Source organism: Dasypus novemcinctus, chromosome 8 (assembly GCF_030445035.2).
Source record: "Dasypus novemcinctus isolate mDasNov1 chromosome 8, mDasNov1.1.hap2, whole genome shotgun sequence".
In the NCBI taxonomy this organism is placed as follows: Eukaryota; Metazoa; Chordata; class Mammalia; order Cingulata; family Dasypodidae; genus Dasypus; species Dasypus novemcinctus.
The window spans coordinates 107,936,274-107,955,897 of NC_080680.1; the positions used below are offsets into that span (position 1 = coordinate 107,936,274).

At 39.4% G+C, this 19,624-nt stretch overlaps 1 protein-coding gene across 2 annotated transcripts in view; it reads right to left on the reverse strand.

The window, feature by feature from the left end:
• The window catches only part of SNX30 (sorting nexin family member 30), a 389,251-nt gene that overhangs the window by 199,844 nt on the left and 169,783 nt on the right, over positions 1-19,624 (reverse strand). Inside the window, exon 4 of one of the 2 annotated variants that reach the window (XM_058302533.2) lies at positions 11,433-14,232. The exons of the other annotated variant lie outside the window; for it this stretch is intronic. Coding sequence (XP_058158516.1) covers positions 13,426-14,232 — 807 coding nt within the window. The 3' untranslated portion in view covers positions 11,433-13,425. Of the gene's footprint in view, positions 1-11,432; positions 14,233-19,624 lie in introns of those variants that run through there. 2 annotated transcript variants of the gene reach the window in all.

Sequence of the window (19,624 nt, forward strand, 5' to 3'; positions counted from 1 at the left end):
GCTCACAGATGCCAGGCTGCCCCCTCTGAATGAATTTGTCTCCTTGGGAATGGGAGATGCCTTGCAGGAAAACTGCCTTGAAGTTTCCAACATTGCTCTCCTCTGAGGCAGCGGAATCCAGGAAATTCTGAGTACTGACTTACTCCTCAGAGGGGCTCCCTGGGAGGGAGGCAGTTAGTATAGGACAGGGACAGCGGTCTGTGAGCTTGAACTGAAATTCAAAGGAACATTCTTGTGGGGACGTTTTGGTGCAGGTGTGGTATAGTTATTAATACACAATATAGTGTGGACTTAGTAAGGGGTCCATGATTTTCACCTGACTGGCAGAGGGGTCCATGGAACATAAAAGGTTAACCCCTGGTATAGGGAAAGGGAAGACTTGGGACACAGCTGGGGTTGGCAGGCAATGTGGCTGACAGCAGCGTGGCCAGCAGACCACATGGCCATGAGACTCTGCCTGGAAACCTCCTGAGGGATACCGCAAGACCCTGGCCGTTGGGAATCTCATTTGGAATGATAATCCCATTCGCGGTCAAGGGAAAGGCCCCAGATACCCTCAAAAGGCCTGGGGCTACCAATCAGAACAACAGAGCTGGGACCTCTCCCCAACATTATGAAGGGGAAGGAGGAAAGAGTAAGGCCTGACCTGGGCCCCTGGGTGCCCATCTTACCCTGCAGCATGCCTGCAGTCCATGCCTCCGACCAAGGACTTTTTTCATTTTTTCTTGGTTCCTAATAAAACTCTTTACTCCCTTCCCTACCCTATGGCATGTCCTTAAATTCTTTTATGCGACATAAGCCAAGAACCTAGAAGGCCAGAACCCAGAGCCTTCTGCCAAAGGAGCAACTGCCTAGTGTGCCAGATGAGAATGGAAGGATAAATGAGTGTTGGCCAAAAGATGGCCGTGGAGAGGGTGGGAGAGGAGTGCAGCCCAGGCAGAGTGTGCAGAGCGGAGCAGGCACAGCGGCAGAGGCGGGAACGCTGTAATAGCAAAGCCAGCTCCCGAAGTGCTCATGTGCAGCTTTATCAGAAAGGCTGTGAGCTCCACTATAGGGAAAATGACAGAATAAGATTTGTATTTACTGAGATTTTCCCTAAAAGCAGTGGAGGATGGACAGGCAGGGGCAAGGAGCCCTCTCAGACTGCTTTGAGCAGAAATAGTATGGGATGAGCAAGATGGTGGCAGTGAGAATGGGAAGGGAAGAGAGTCAGAATATTAAGGCAGGTAGGAGGGTCAAATAATGAAAACTGATAATGGAGGAATGCAGGGAGGGAGGAGGGAAGTTCTAGAATAAATGGATTTCTGACTTGGGCAACATAGGGGAAGCAGGTACCATTTACTGAGAAGGAAAACAATGGGGATACAGGATTGAGGAGCCTTTCTCAACTGGGGTTCTGCTAGAGAGGTAAGCCTGTAGGCCCTAAAGCCTCCACTGTCTGGCATGAATGAAGGTCTCTCCTCTGCATCAAGAATGGTACAAATTATACCATCGCTGTGACAACTGAGAAACTAGCCATGCATGTTTTCTGCATTCTGTGGTTCAGATGTGGTTTCTTAAACATAGCTAACAGTCACTATATTTTAGACCATTTCTATGTACCTAGCATTGTTCTAAGTGCTTTATATGTATTAATATTCTTGCTTAATCCTTGCAACAACCCTATAAGGTATATATTATTGTTTCCCCAGTTTAAAGATGAAAAAATTGAGGTATCAAGAGGTCAAATAACTTGCCCAAGGTCATAGAACTAGTAAGAAGCCAAGCTGGAATTTGAAGCTTCAGTGGTTTGATAGAGGACAACTGCTTTTTTTTTTTTTTAAGTATGTTTTTTGTCTTGCTTTAAAATAAAGTCAAGTGAAAAATGAATCATTTCAGGGAAGCAGATATGGCTCAACTGACAGAGCATCCACCTACCACATGGGAGGTCCAGGGTTCAAACCCACGGCCTCCTGGCCCGTGTGGTGAGCTGGGCCACACACAGTGCTTCTGCATGCAAGGAGTGCAAAGCCATGCAGGGGTGTCCCCCGCGTAGGGGAGCACCACGCGCAAGGAGCGCACCCCGCAAGGAGAGCCACCCCACACGAAAAAAGTACAGCCTACCCAGGAGTGGCACCACACACACACAGAACTGATGCAGCAAGATGATGTAACAAAGACAGATTCCCAGTGCCACCGAGAATGCAAGCAGACACAGAAGAACACACAGCAAATGGACACAAGAGAGCAGAAGGGGGGGGGGGAGGCGGGAAGGGGAGAGAAATAAGTAAAAATAAAGTATTTTTTTAAAAAAAGAATCATTTTAAAGAAAAAATATTAAATAAGTAAACAAATGGACTTAGCTACCCCAGAAACTATGCAGGTGGTACATGAATGGCTGGCATTTGGGAAACACCATCCTGGCTGGTAGAGTTACACTAAGAAATGAGAGCACGTGAGAAATACATGGTAGTGGGCCAAGCATACATGTACAGAGTCTGTACATGTACTGAAAACACAGGACAAAAAGAAACATCTGGATTATATTGTTTCCGGCCTAGGGGCAGGTCAAATTGCATCTTTTTAATTCTGGGCCATTATCCCAGAGACAGCAACAACCCACAAATACAGTATTAACCATTAACTGTTAAAAATATATTTGCCATTAGGGGGAGTTAAGATTCTTTCATAATGTCCTAAAAGAGCCACTAGGTTCTTTAAGTTCAGCCAAACTGTTAAAATTATCATATTTAAGTATATTAGAAATGTGCTAAATTATTTCCTTGATTGTGTTTTGTACATTTCAATAACTGAGTACACTGTAAATACTCCAGCAGTAATTTTAATTTCTCATCCTTATTTCTTTGGGATCCCATGAGAAACACAAGAATCTTGTTTATTGCTGAAATATATCTTGTTTAATGTCTTTCATAGCTGTCCCTCCTGTCTTAACATCTTAACAGCAAAAAAGAAAAAAGAGAAAAAATGGTAGGGAGAATGCTCCTAAGCAGAGGAAGAAATAAAACAGGGACAATGAAAAGATGAAAAAGATATGTATTGGGGAAGGAAGACAAGACACGTACCCTCTGGAATCTGAGGTCCTGATCTGAGAGAGGGCAAGAAAAAGATGGAAATAAGCCAAAACATATTGATCCTGGGAAGCTCACTCAAGGCACTGGTTAATAATGTCAACATTTAAGCACCCACCAGGCACCCAGGGCCTCTTATGCATCTTATCCTACCTTTCATCCGTTGCTGGTACTTGCCTGCACATTCTCTCTTTCAAGGGTTTGGTGGCACATAGTTTCCATAGCAACTTCTCCAGGAGTGTTTGTCACTAGGCCTAAGAGAAGGCCACGAGGCATCACAGGCCCTTGGACCTCCTGGCTTAGTTTGCCAATCTTCAAAGCATAAAAGGAAGATCAGATCACATCCCAATCTGCATGTTACTAACTATATAAAGGTGCTGGAATCAACCCCCCAAATTTCTCACTCTTTCCACATTAAAGGGTGAGAAAAAAATATGTTCCCAGTCTTCACCATCTGGTAGGTACAAATGAGGCCATGTTCATAGCAATAAATCAGATTTCATTGGCTCCTGCTACCACCCAGCATTCTCACCTGAAAATCTACTTTAGCATTATCTGGAGGGTCTTTTCTGTGCTTGCCAAGCTAAATCTTATCTTTCCTCTGGTCCTTCCTTTCAGTTTGAAGATTCTGTGATTTTATGACATTGGTGAAGAAGGTCATGGGAACTCTGTTCAGGAGTTTTTTGGTTTTTTTTTTTAAAGCTTTTCCTTGTGAAAAATTTCAAACATACACAAAAGAACAGGGAACAGTACAATAAGGCCCCATGTACCCATCACTCAGCTTTAACGCTGATCAACTCAATGCTAGCTGTATATCATCTACACATCCAGCAGTAGATGATTTTGAAGAACTTTCTTAAAAATTTTAGAATATAACTAAAAAAGACAACTCTTTTAAAACTAATAACTAGTGCAGGAGTTTTGTTTTTAGCCTAGGTTTATGCGTATGTAAAATGTTGCATGCTTATACAGGGAAATGCTCCATAGCTTTCATCACATTTAAAAACTGGTCCAGGAGTCTAAAATTTTAGAATCATTGCTCTAGCAGAACAGTGTAAAGAATCAATTTGCCTGAGGGTCAATAATTCTCAATTAAACATCTCATCTTTTCACCATTACTATCAGAAATATTCCTTAGAACTCTGTTTCTCAAGAATTATTTTAGGTGGTGCAACTGTAGAGCAGTAAATTTTTACTTTAAAAGTCTTGAGGATTATAGGTACTCTCCAAAAGCCATGAATAATAATTTCAAGAGCAAAAAAATAGCATTACCTATGAAAGTGTTCCAAATGGTTTCTCAGTCTGCCCCATGAAGCAAATCCAAGCCAGAACAACTATTTCACCTAGAGCATTAGCTGGGAAGCATAATGTCCTAACATTGCAAAATATAAAGAAAAACATTACTTCCAGGAAGGTGATGCTAAAATTAAAAAAAATTCAGAAACCATACAGTGCCAATTATGTTTGTTATTTTTAAAAAAGAGACATAAAATATACATCAAATTTTTTTTATTTTCAAAAATCTAGATTAAACAGTCACCAAACCAAACAACAATTACAAAAACAAAGAAAAACAAAACAAAAAAACAGAAACACCTTGCAAATTAACAGACTCTACTAGACACTATCAACTGGAGGGCGGGACTAGATGAACAAGGTTCCTTCCTACTGCAACACTCCATGTCAGGAGACAGATTTTCCACATGCTTCCCCCTTGCATGCTCCCCCATGCACACATCCTGTGTGGATGTCACTGGGGGCAGAAAGAAGCAGTCGGAAATGAGTCAATAAAATCATTCAAGTTATGAATCACCGAGAACGATGTTTCCAGTGTTAAGAAATTAGGGATATCCCTTACATTAAAATATATATATATAATATACACCCAGTGAAAACATTAGGACACAATTTTGTTGTTGCCATTTGAAAAGTACAGCCACTTAGAAAATAATTAATTTTAAATAAAAGCATTGCACTTCTTACCTAAGCAGTTAAACTGACTTTTGTTAGTCACAGTTAAGCAAGAGGAGACCCTGGGAAAGACTATACTTGGAACCAACCCAGAAGAGAATGCCTCCTGGAAGAGGTTTGCTGTGCTTCAGAATAAAAAAACTAAGCAAATAGAAAGCAACCTATTAACTATTCCACTGCTAAATTTAAAGCAAACTTGCTGGTGTAGTTGAAAATTTAATTTAGGGTTTAAATTGGCAAGATAACTTGGGGCACAGGTAAAACATTTTTACTGCCAGCAAGAAAGTAAGTATTTAGGACAAAGGTACTCCATATTCCTGTGTGTTTTCAAGTCCTTCCAGTGCAAGTAAATGAAAAAACAGAAGACAACCCTGCTTTAGTTCTAATAACTGACACTGTAGACTTTAGAATTAATTAATTTCTTAAAAATTTGTTTACTCCCTTAATATCTGAATGTAAGCACAGTTCCACAAAACTTAAAGTACAGCTAAAGAAAGGTTACTTGCCTGGCCCAGGCAAGGTTCCTGTTGAAATTGAACTTATATTGCTTTTGTATTTTAAAACAAGTTTTCTGTTTACCCTGATCTCTTAAGAAATTTTTTATTGAGGTGAAATTCACCTAACATAAAATTAACCATTTTAAAGTGAAAATTCAGGGGCATTCAGTACATTCACCACGTTGTACAACCACTACCTCTATCTAGTTCTAAAACATTTTCATTATCCTAAAAGGAAATTCCATATCCACTAAGCAGTTGCTCCCATCCACCCCACCTCCCTAGTCTGGGTAATCACCAATCTGCTTTCTGCTCTCTGGATTCACCTATTCTGGATAGTTCATATAAATGATTTCTTTCATATGTGACCTTTTGTATCTGGCCTCTTTCACTTAGCACATTTTTAAAGTTTATCCACATTGTAACATGTCAGTACTTCATTCCTGTTTGTAGCTGAATAATATTCCATTGCATGAATACACCACGATCTGCTTATCCATTCATCCACTGACGGACATGTGGGCTGTTTCCACCTTTTGGCTATTGTGAATAGTGCTGCTATGAACATGCTCCTCAACTCTTTATAAGCCACGGGCATACATACTGGGATTTAAAAATTTTATACCTGTTGTTAGTTCTCCATTTGACGTACACACAATAGAGTCACCAAGCTCTAGTCTAGGCCATTAGAGCCCCAAACAAAGGTGAGATTCCCTTCCCTTTTCTCACTTGAAAGCAATGAGACTCTTTTAGGAGAGAATATTAAATGGTGATGGGAGAAACAGAGCAATTTAAAACTTATTTGTAAAAGATATATCTGAATTTTCTACTTAAGACTGTAATGATCATGTATTAAGTAAAAAAAAAAAGAGAAACATGATGCTGTGGTGTGGTTATTATTTTAGGTACGTCTTTTTTAAAATTGGTTTAGCCCATTCATGCAAAGACATTAGGCATTTTTAGTTATGTGGCTTTTACTCATGTTATCTATTTAAAAGCATATATGTTCTTCTTTTTGTGGTTAGTGGCCTGATGCCTAATATTCCAAAGTCCCTTGAAATTATATTAGAAAAAAAATAAATTTTTTTAAGCAAGTTTTACAGGTTGCAGTACAACTTATAATCTTTATAAAAATAGTACATCGATGGTATATTTCCTGAATGCCTGTCATAACGAAAATATCTTCCAGACCCTTAACATATAAAGGAATATGTACAAAATTCCAAGTCACAACTTTTCCTCCTCAAAATTCCCTACTGTTCCCTGGCATTTGGTACTAATGAGGAGAAGTCTGAAGCCAGGATGCTTTTTTTGCTTGCTCTTTAGGCAACTTGTTACTCTCTGACTGGATGCTTTGCAGGATTTTTCATTCTCTATTCATGGAGTTTAATTTTTTACATTCATCTATTTTGCCAGTAGATGCTTAGGTATGGGTTTCTTTCACTATTGGTACCTGGATTGCAGTAAGCTGTTTTGGTCTACATACATAAATCTTCATTCTGTTCAGGAAAGGGTTCACTTTTTTGCCTGAAAATTATTTTTTTCTCATTTAGAGTCTTTCCACCAGAAAAGCAATGTCAGTAATGTTAGCTAATGTTCTCTGTCTTCCAAATCCATTATTTCCCCCCATTATTTTCATTTCTTGTTCCTTTTGAAAGAGCATTCATTAGGAAGAAGATCTCAAGTTTGTCTTTCACATTACTGATTTATTTTAAGCACCAATATTATTCTTTTCTCCTTCCAATGTAGGTTTTAAATCTGCTTTTGTGTTTTTAGCTTCCTTGAAATCTTACTAATCTATTTTCTTTTCCATTTTATTTATTGCCTTTTTCTCTTAGCGTGGTCCTACTTTAGAAGCAAAGACTTCTTGGATTCTTTCCAATATGCCAAAGAGAAATCTAAAATATTTTTGTTTCCTGCAGTAGATCACTTTATTTTCAAGAATTTTCTAGAAGTTGTTCTCTTTCCTCAGTTCAATTATGTTGTGTGTGTGTGGTTTGTTTTTGTTTTTTTTTTCATATGCTTCATTTTGTTTTTCTAAACTCATCCCTAAATGTGACCTTTATCCCCAGATCCAGTATTTGCTTTGGGCCATGCTTTCTGTAAACTTGAGTGCTTATCAAATCCTTTTCTCTGATATACATTCAATGGGAAGGTGATGTGCATATTTTCAAATCCAACTTCCAGTTTACTACTTTTCTACTGAAATGATATCTTTTCCCTTCCTATTTCCTGGATCTCTGATTCAACCCCATACATGAAAAATTATAATGCGTGCATATTCTGCCACCAGGTTGTTTCTGCCCTTGCCTAAAGGCATGTTCCCGAGAAAGCACCATGCTTCTAATAGTCCCTCTCTGCTTCCTGCCCACACTTAATCCTAGAATTTGGAGTCTTGCTCTGAATGTAGAAGGTAGGATGGGAAGGAAGAGGGGGTGGGACATAGGACCTTTTTGCTTCTTGATGCAACATCTGGGTGGGAGGGAAGACAGACTTGTTTGGGGAAGAGGGCAAGTTTAATTTTACAGGGCCTCTGTTTCATGAAGTGAAGCCAGGAAAGCCGTGAGCTACAACCTGGCTGGGTTTTTACTCAACTCATTTCCATATGCCTCACAAATTGTGTCAATTACTTCTAGATACTAGAATTGTGAGATCTGTCCTTCCAGATGTTTAGGGGTGTTTTTCTGGGAAGGTGGGCCAGCCAGATACCATTTTGCCTGATTTATTTCCATTAACTAATTTTTAAAAGTCCTATCTTCCCATAGGGAGAGGCAGCTATGATATGGAGGAGAATTCTGGACTAATTTTCTAATCCTAAATCTACTATTTATTGACTGGCTGATCTTGGATAGGCCTCGTAATAGCTCTTCAATTTCCTTATTAACGGAATGAAGGAATCTGAATAGATCTCAGAGTTACCTATAACATTGTTTTTATTCTTTTTAAGTCTCAAAACAGAAAAGTAATATGCCCTGATAAAGAGAAGAATAGAAAACAAATGACTAAATAAGTATATTCTGCAATGAGAGTGCTTCAGCCCAAAAATTTAAAAAAATCTTCTGACACCAAAATTAAAAAGCAAAAGTAAAAGACCTGAGCATGTAATTCTGACATAGCTTAGAAGTCTTATATTTTAAGCAATCATTCTAATGTCAAAACAGGAACAGTGTATATACTAATTGACTTTTATTAGTATAAACTGGCAATGACCATCTTTCCTTTAAAGTAAATAACAGGTAATATGAATTATTTATTGGATGAAGATAGAAAGTTCTCAGTAGGTATAAAATGTTATGTCACAGAAAATGATCAGGCTTTCCAGGAACTATTAAATTATATCAAGTGCCCAAGTGATTAGTAAGAGAGTATATATAAAGTGTAGCTTGAGGAATGGAATATTTCCCAAACAGAAAACATTTTTACTTTTTTAAAAGTTCTATGATAAATGGACTTTTATGGGCATATTATGGGTACAGTTTGGTCTAATGGATTGAGGACCGGATTTAAAGTCAGAAGACTTGGTTGGTTCAAACTTAAGTTCTCCAACTTAGCTCTGTGCACTTTGGCAAATTTACTGTGAGGCTTTGTTTCTCAATAAGGAAAACTGGAATAATTAGATCTAACTTGCACAGCTGTTGTGAGAATTAAATGAGAATATGAGGTAGCTGCCAAAAAGCATTTAACATAGTGTTAGTCAAATCTGAACCTTCCAGAAACTATTTGAACAAATCAATTGAAGTAACCACAGTTAAAAATCAATCAAATCAGTTACACTGACCACGAAGTATTTAGGAGCCCATTCTCATCTCAGTGGAGTATGGAGAAACATCTACTTGCTATTAATAGTAATGGAAGTCATAGGCCACTACATATAATCAAATTATTTTTTTGTCTTAAGAAATATTTCTTGAAATGATTAACCTCCATATGAGTTGCATTAGATGAAAAATAAAGCACTTTGTGCATAACAGTTTGGTTCTGAACAACATCTAAACATGGGCAGCTTCTCTGGCTTCCTTGGAATGTAAAGAACTGGAAGGTACTCAAGGTGAAAATAATGGCAAACTTTGCCTGATAGGCCATCTCAGATTCTCTCAGAAAGAGGGCTCTGCCTTAGCTCACCACCAATCCCTCTCCCTACACGTTTTTTTATTAAGGTGATTAATTTATGTGGAAAAATCCAACAAAGATCTATACCTAAGAACACTGTCTAAACACTCTTTCCTTTGGTGGAGAACATTAAAAACTCACTGCATAAGCATTTAAAGATACTTACAAATTTGAAACTTTTAATTATTCTTCTGTTCAGGGTTGTGTTACCATTTCTAAATATGCATGGGCCTTTACTTAGACTATAAAATTAGAACTCACCTAGAGCAAATGGGTGATCTCTTCTTTGAGGTCTGTGTTTGCATTCATTGATGCCTAAAGGTAATTCATTACTACCGCAAACATTTTTAGCAACCCAAATTTCAATAAAAGCAACAAAGTGATGCATCTTTGATAAGGATAATGCTTAAACACTCTGTTTCTGAAAACTTCCTTTATTTAAGTGGCAACAATATGGCCAGCGTTGACCTAAACTGAAAAAAATAATCAACATTTAACTGCCTAGAGTAGCAAAATAATTTTAGAAGTTGTAGAACTTGAATATTCAAGAAAAATCCTGAAGTAGGCATTCTAGCATAATGAGAAGACTAAAGTAGGAGTTTTATAATTTTGAATCCTAGTTTTGTGAATACTTCCTAACTACTCACTTGACCTTGAGGAACCTCAGATTACAACATTGTTCACCTTGGAGACAATCCCTCCAATGATCCCACTTTATAGTTGAGGAAAATGAGGCGAGAATTTGCCCAAGTCAGTTGTGAAGGAACTCCCAGTCTAATAATCTTTCTACTCCAGAGAATCTTATCCAGATTCCCCTAACAACTGCATCTATGAACATGCAGAGAGAGTGCTATAGTGCTTGATCCTTTTAATACGATTCAATTAAGATAAAATCCACGTTACAGAATTTCACATTTCTTCACACACCATTTCTTGGTCAAAGCAGACTAATGCCACGTAAAACTCAAGGAAACCTAGAGAATGCCACATGGCCAGAAGACAGTTTCTTTCATAATTTAGGCTAGGTAATTCCATACTGTTAATCTTTGCAAATACACTAAACAATGGAAAAACTTTCTCATAAAGCCTCTTAGCTTCTCCATTCTTCCTTCACTTATTTTTGCTTATATCTGAGGTATCAGGATTTGGGTGTGTTGGAGGTAGAATTCGTGGGCATAGATGTGTTAATCAGATTCTTGGGTTTGGTTTCCTCAAATTTAACAGTTTAAGGGAGAGGGAACCACCATAATGGAAGAAATAAGTACTGTAATGCAGATTACTTGAACAATAATAATGTCCTACTATCTCTGCCAAAAATAAACTTCCAATGGGTAGCCTGCTAGATTCTGAGTGGGCAGAATTAGCTACTGTGGCCTCCCCTCAAGATCCTCTGAGGACTGGATGCCATTTTAGCAGATTTGCCAGCCATTATCAGATATAAATCTCAAGTGTGTGTGAGAATGTGTGTGTGTGCATACACACATACACCCGCAAATACATAATAGAGAAAGTACTTCGTGTGGTGCATGGTGTACCACCGCACTTGGATCAGACATCACTGAAAGACTCACCCTCCTGATTTTGTATTATCTTGGCATAATCATGCACTTCAGAATTCTGGGGACTTATAGTACATAAAATACACGATGAGAAACAAATCTGAGGCAGAGATGGTTATTCAGCTGATGAAATGCCACTATCAACAGAAAGATTACAACCTCTGGATGAGTTATTGCTACTTTGGAAAATGTGTTAAAATCTGATAAAAATTCAGTCATTCCTAATGTCAGTTTCTTCTTGAAAATGTTCATTAAATTTATTTGAAACAAAAATGGACGTTTTATTTAATTAGGCTGCAAGGCTCTGCCAAACAGTTCACATAGGTTATATTTCGGTTTCAGTACAGAACTGACAAGAAAAATGGCCATCTGCTTTGCACAAACAAAATATCCTTTGGGTATTTAGCAAACTAAAAGAAACTGTGCATAATGTTTAGTGTGTCTTTTTAATCAAGTCCCTAAAATCACAACAGGAAACTACAATAGAAAATATGCAATATCAAGTCATAACAGTGATTATTAAATATTATGTGCTATTTATATACAGATGAAACATACCAAAATTAATCTATACTCAGGGAAGATCAACTAGTAAACACAATTATAAATGTGCAGTAACTAAAAAGGGAACAACATTAAACCTTAAGGCAGCATTGGTTGAGTCTTCTCTGGCAAAGAAGTATTATATATTCCCATGACCAATGAGTGATTTTTTACAAATGATTAATTAAAATGAATACTAAAATAATTTTTTGAAAAAGAAATAGGATTGATTTTAGAACTCCTGCAAAATGAATTGGTATTAGAATTTTAATTTGGGATTTGAGAGCATATAGAGGAATGTAATCATATAAGGTTAGAGCAGTTGTTTCCTCAAATACAAAATAAAGACCCCAGAAGTTGTTACTATTAATTAGCATCATTGGGCTTCTTTTTCAATTGTTGTATTTAGCACAGTTAAAATGAGAAAATTCTGCTTATGTTTAAATAAGATGTGATCAGGTTGAATTTTGCCTGAGTGAAATTGTTTCAAACTGCATTAAAAGCCTATCATCATGCTTTCATTTTATACCTCTGTCCTTCTGCTGGGTTCACTTACCTGGTAGGATGCACAAATTATTGTGTCCCAAGCACACCTATTATGACTGAAAAAGTCATATTTTGACAAAAATATTTCAAGGCTCAGTAATAAACACATTTTGGGATTTGATTTCTTTGTGGCTTGTTTTGTTAGACGTTTCTGCTTACGTCTGAAAATTACCATTTGTTGCTTTACAGATCCAGTGCTATGTACTGACAGACAACTGGATGGCACAAAAAATAGATTAAAAAATTCTAAAAAATGTTCAAATGAAAATAGTTTTCGCATGGTGCTGAGAAAGAAAACGTAGGCACTTCTGCTTCAGGAGGTTTTCACATTTCGATCACAGATCACTTTTCCAAGCTACTCTTACACTGGAAATTCATGGTACAAACCATCTAGTTCACTGGAAACCTTGTCTTCATGAACACTCTTCTGGTGAATTATTTGTTTTTTCATAAAATTGTCTCCATTGACAGCAGAGATCGAGCTCCTCCCACTGCAGAGAGCAACTGGAGCAGCCCCCTGCCTCCCTCCCAGCATGACTGAGAGTAGCTCTGGGATCTTCCATCGAGCAAGGCTGCTTGATCTGCAGAACCAACTTATCCATAGAAAGGAGTGTCGAGTGCAAGTTTTTCCTGGAAGGAGTTAACTTGTCTGCCTCTCTCTATTCCCTTGTTATGAGTGAGATTCAACAAAGTGTATATTCTTCATAACATTCTAAAGCTACTAGGCTACTGGGAGGTTTTTTGTTTTTTTTTTAATGACTACTTAACCAGTTTTCTTTATTTTTTATCTTTTTTTGAGAAAACCTGTGCTAAAAAGGCACTAGATATAATGATTTTCTTCACTCTTGTGTATGTAGCAATTCTACATTGTGTTAGACTCTATAATTTAACAAAGGTGATGCACATTTGGATGAAACACCCTAATTATTCAGATTCATCTACTTTCCCTTAGAAAATAAACCCAAAGTCAATGGAACCACAGGCCTCGCTGACAGAGACCAGCCTGACCATGCAGTCACTGTTAGCTGTGCCTCCTCAGAGCTTGGGGCTGCTGCGGACCCTGGCCTTGGCCTCCTGAGTGGGCTCTTGCACTTCAGGGTGAGCAGGGCAGGCGCCTGGACCAGGGAAGACTCACTGGCAGCAGCTGTGGGAGCCAAGCCTCCTGGAGACCTGAGTAAACGAGACGAAGGTGAAGTTCTCACAGTTTTCCAGCTTGACCTTCTTGGCTAAATTTGGGACAATTCCCCGAAGAGACCGCAGTCCCATCCTCTGCTCCTCATACCACACACTGTCCATGTCTGTGGCCTCCTTCCTGGCAGTAAGGTAGAAGGGAGACTTGGCTTCCATTTGGGTGGGCGGCCGGTGGATGTACATGTACTTGTAGAGGAGGCAGTAGGGACACTGTTTGTGTCCCCTTGAATGCTCATGGTAGATTTTCCCATGACACACTCTGGTGGAACCACTCCGACTCTCCCGCTTTACACTGTCTGTCCGGGCAAAATAGGGCTGGTTCTGTGGGTCTTTAAGCAGCTCGATGTCACCATACATCAGGTCTGCATGCTCCTGCAGCGTCCGCATGTTCAGGTATTGGCTGTTGTACTTGACCACAGTGGACAGAAGGGTGATAGGGCTGTCATCCCCTAGACACCCTGCCTGCCACATCTCCTCCTCATCTGAAAGGGAGAAGTAGATGATGTTGCGAGAACGGGCCCCTGACATCCCTGCCTTACTCAGAACCCACAGCTTCTCCTTGAGTTTCTTGGTGGAAGAACTGAAGGTACTGCTGGTGATGGAAAAACCCACACCTGCATTCTTCAGGATGCGGTCCAGGCCTCGGCGAATGGCATGGAGCGAGGTGGCCAGGAAGTCTGAGCCGTCACTCTTCTTAACGGTGACATAAAAGTTCTCGAGCAGCTCGTTCAACTTCACTGCAGGGATCTCAAATGAGACAAACACTGAGATTATACATTTGAGGACGCCCAAATTGCCAGACCCCTCCTTCCTTCTCCTAATCCTCACAAGAGGCTATATTCTGGGTAAGACATTTTGCAACCTCTAAAGGAACCAACAGTGAACTTGAAGCTGGAAGAGTTAGGTTCCGTAGTTGTCTCTACTAAATCTCTTTATATCTCAAGTGTTTCAATCTGCAAATGGGACATAATAAAACAATACTTTTTCAAAGTATTGTTGTAAATCGCTTAAAAAGTAGTGTATGTGAATAGTAATGAGCATATGTGTGTGTGTCTAAATACATATGCATAAATTATTATTGGCCTTGTAACTTCCACTTTTTTGGCTGAAAAGCCTTTCCTTTTCCTTTCAAGAAAATTATTTCATTTCCTCTTTCAATAAAATTCAACAATCCTTTCTGAAGGACTCTTGAGTTAAACTTCTCAAAATCTGAATCAACTCCAGCATTAGTTTCCTTAACATCAGCCCACACTGCTTGGCACTGCTGGTGGAGGAAAACTTCTGTCATGCTCATTTTGTGTAGCAGGTTAATTCAAAATTTCATTTGTATTTATCTGGCTAGGCCTGAAATATCTCTGGCTTAATGAGCCATGATTTGTAAATATCAATGCTTGTCTGAAGGATATGAAAAGCTTAGTAATTTTACTAACAGTAAGAGAGAGAACCCCTTATTTGGCTATGGTGGGAGGAGAAGGAGGTCTGGATGGTAAGACTGCTCACTTTAAAGTTGGAGCTATAAAGCGATAACCAGGTCTTGCACCATCTATTCAGGCCAGAAACACCTTCTAGGACAAAAAGAAAATCTTGATTTAAAAAAATTAAGTAGAAATTGTACAAGTAACATTGATTCTTCTACTAGTTCTTGGGTCAAAGAAAAAATTAAAAAACAAACTGAATTCCAGATTAAAAATGAACCCAGGGAAGCGGCTGTGGCTCAATCGGTTGGGCTCCTGTCCACCATATGGAAGGCCCTGGGTTTGCGTCTTGGGGCCTCCTTGTGAAGGCAAGCTGGCTGGTGTGCCGTGGAGAGCTGACAGCCCATGTGCTGCAGAGAACTGACCCAAGCAAGATGACACAACAAAGGGAGACAAGCAGACACAGAGAAAAAAAAAACACGCAGCGAATGGACAAATAAATAAATAAATAAATCTATCTTTAAACAGGAAAATGAACCCAACTGGGAAGCAGATGTGGCTCAACCAATTGGGCTCCCGTCTGCCATATGGGAGGCCCTGGGTTCACTTCTCAAGGCCTCCTTGTGACGGCAAACTGGCCCGTGCCCACAGAGAGCTGAGAGCCCATGCCTGTGGAGAGCTGACAGCCCATGCCTGTGGAGGGTTGGCATAGCAAGATGATGCAACAAGGGGAGACAAGCAGACACAAAAGGCAGCGCAGTGAATGGATGCAGAGAGCAGACAGCAAGCAAGCGGCAAGGGGGGGTATAAATAAATGAAATAAATTTTTAAAAAATGAACCCAACTGAAAACATTATACATCAAAATGTATGGGATGCATACTCCAGTTAGACCTCCTGTGGAAGAGGGAAGGAAAAAGGCTAGAAATTTCCTATGTTCAGCTTTTCATGATTCTTTATCGTAGGAAGAGCCTGCAGCATTCTTATCAATTGTGCTATGCACAGGGAAAAAATCTGGAGCTGACGGAATGCCCTTTTCCAAAAAGGAAAAAGACATTTTAGATGACCCTCTTCTTAGTATCCTACCCCATTATGACCCCATCCCGGATCTGGAAGCCCCTTTCGACCCACTCCGTACAGCCTGGAGCCCAGTCAGGCAGGTCACACCCGAGTGGAGCCTCATTCCATCCTCCTAGAATAAGACAAGTGGCCAGTGGGTATGCAGAAACCATCAGGGTGCATGTCCCCTTTTCCATGACTGATTTGGCACAATGCAAGAAAACAGGTCAATTCTCTGAAGACCCTACTAAATTTACTGAGTTCCAGAACTGACATGGGGTGATAAGCACATTATTTTCACAACTTGCTGCACTCCAGAGGAAAAGCGCCACATCTGGTCCAAGTCACAAGGACATGCCGATAGACTGGCCACCCAACAACCTCACTGGTATGTGGTAGGGGCAACAGTGGTCCCAGATGTGGCCTCTGGGTGGAGCTATCAGAGGGGACGGGCAGATCTGGAGGCATACTAGCAAACTGGTCAATTATAAGAAACTTAGGGAAATTATTCAGGAGAAGGACAAGAACCCAGCCTTGTTTCAAATAAGGTTGGTAAAAGAAATGAAAAAATACACTCTGGTAGATCCTGACTCTAGGGAAGGACAAATCCTCCAGGGAATTCATTTTATTAGCCAAGCTTTCCCAGATATTCTAGGAAGCTACAAAAATTTTCCATGGGTCCTCGGACCTCCATGAATACACTTTTAGAAACAGCCTTTTCAGTTTTCAGCAATTGTGATCTCACTGCTAAGAAGGAACAGGTAAGGAGGGACAGGCAAAGGACTCACCTTTTAACTACTGCCATTAAAGTCACCCTGTCACTTTGGAGCCACCTGAACCCAGGCTCCACGTCAGCAGGAACCTGCTTCAAATGGGAGAGGGTGGCCACTGGAAACATGACTGCCCAAGTTTCCTTGCCGCTGAGATGTGCCTGGGCTCTGCCCCAGGTCAGAAGGGATGGGTACTGGGCCCAGGAATGCACTGCTCACCACAGCTAAGGAGGACTGAAGGGGCCCAGGGCCAAGCATGGCTCCTTGGACAACACTGCAAACCATCAACAAGGAGGAAACTTGGATGGCCCCAATGTGGCAGGCAGTACTGTTAATTTCTCAGTTGATATGGGAATCACCTACTTGGTCCTAGCCTGCCACTCCAGACTCCTTATATCAGTTGTGCCTCGTAGTAGGAGGTGATGGAAAATCTAGATCAAGGCCATTTGCTAACCATTCCTAACTGTCTTAGGCATCACCACTCCTGTGGGAACTGGGATCGGCAGTTTATACCAAACCCAGGAGGTCTACCACAATCTCTCCTTAGAGTTAGCCAACAGCATAGAAGAAACTAACTGCATCTTAGAAATCCTTAGACAACTTTGGTGCTGCAAAATCACAGAGCCCTAAATACATTAACAGCAGCACAAAGAGGAACCTGCTTCTGTAAACCACTCTGGAACAGATCTAGACAGCATTCAAAACCTACAAGATCAAGCCCTTCATCTTCGGGAGGATGTGGTCTCTGGAGGTACCTGATCCTTCTTACTCCCATGGTCCGGTCTGTCATGGATGGCCCCCTTTTTAGGGCCACTTACCACCCTCTTTTTTATCCTCTTAGTAGGATCATGTATCTTCAAAATTCTAACTAAATTTATCTCTTCCAGATTACAAGTCTTCCAAGACAAGCTAATGTTCCTGTGCAGATTCCAGCCAGTGCCCACAGCTACCCCAGGAATACCCCCAACCCAACAGAATAGCCAGAGAGTTTTATACCTTGTCAGGCAGGGACTACTGATCCTAACCAGCAGGAAGCAGTTACAGAAGAGACCTCCCATCCTCAGCATCCCTTAAGAATAAGGGCTAAAACTCTCTGAGGGAGAAGTTGAGGCAGGTCAGAATAGAGGACTGGGGGTGGGGATGATGACAGTGAGCACAATATCTTGGGGGCAACAAAAAGCACTGTGGGCAGCCAAGCATGAGCTATTGGCATGTGAAACTCAGAAAATAAGAGAAAACATCTTGTTCTGCTCAACTGGTGGGAACTGAACAGATTGGAACCCCTTTCCTACCAACTGAATCTACAAGCTAGAACCTTCCTGTTTCACCCACACTTAAAACTCTGGCCCCAAGTCACTGGATGCACCTCTTCACTAGTAAGATCACTCACACTCATATCTTGATTGTGCACTTTTTACTTTTGTTTTGCAATAAACTATCTGGTTGCTTAATCTTAAAAAATGTATGGGATGTTGTTAAAAACACACAGGTAATGTCATAGTCTTGGATGACTGTTAAAAGACTTTATTGAAAATAGGCAAATTTATTACTCAACTCAAAAATCTAGAAAAAATAAATCTAACTTAAAACTAATGGAGTGAATAAAAAAATTAAAGCATAAATTAATGAATTAGAGATCAATTGCGATAAAGGATGAAAATATGTAATATTTGAAAAGACCTATAGAGTTGACAAACATATACTAGGTCTGACCCAAAGAGAGCAAGAGAAAGACAAAGAGAAGGAAAGGAAGTGTAGACGTAAATACCACCAGACAGAAGAAAGACTATAACAACAGGAAAGGAAGAGAGTAAAGGATATGCAAGGATATTACATGCTTTGTGCATATTAATTTGAACATCTAGATAACCTGAACAATTTTCTAGAAAAATAGAAATTGCTGAAGTTGATTTGTTAAGAGGTAAAATATCTGAATAGCCCAAACAAGAGAAGATAATGAAATGATTGCCAAAGATGTATTGCTCCTAAAGAGACGACTTTCTAACATTTAAGGAGTTGATTCATTTTTTCTTTTGTATCTAAACATTTTTGGGACATGGAAAAAGAGAGGTTCTTTGTTTTTATTCTAACCATATTTGACCAATACTGCACCAAAACACAAAGTAAATGAATATCCCTAGGTAAAATACAGGCAGTCTTTGTTTTACGCAATACCCTGCTAACTTAAACACATGCACACCGCACACTGGCATAGTACAGTGAGGGGGTATCTCTGGTATGCCCTAGGAGTTGACTCTGATATGCATTCATCTCAGTTACCATGTGCTGTGCCAAACAGGGACTATCTGTGTTATCAAATCAAATTCAGAGCTATAGTAAAGCAATACTACATCAAAACAGGCAGGAATTTTTGAAGAGTATAAGGATGATTTAATCTTAAGAAATATTTTAATATACTTGGTTTACACATACATTCAGGAGAAAAATAATAAGAATCTTAATAAATGCTGAAAAATCATTTGTAAAAATGACTTATCTCTTTAAATTTTTTTTAAAACTCTAAGTAAATTTAGATTGGAAAAAAAAATCTTATTAAGATGAAGAGTATTTTAAAGAAAAGTGCCATAATAATGCCTGAAACAAAAACATTAGAATCCTTCTTATAAAGCTAGGAGCAGGATGAACATGCTGAATATCACTATTATTATATAATACTGTTCTGGAGGTCCTAACAAGACAAAAAGAAGAAATGGTGTGTGTGTGTGCGCTCGCGCGTGTGTATGCATACCTATGTGTGTTTAGAAGTAAAAAGAAAAAATATAATTGTTTTCTGATAATATGATTGTTGGTCTAGAAAATATTAATATAAGAGATCTAAATGAACATCTATCAGGAAGAGTAGAGTAGCTGTATGAAAAATATCAAAAGCATTAGC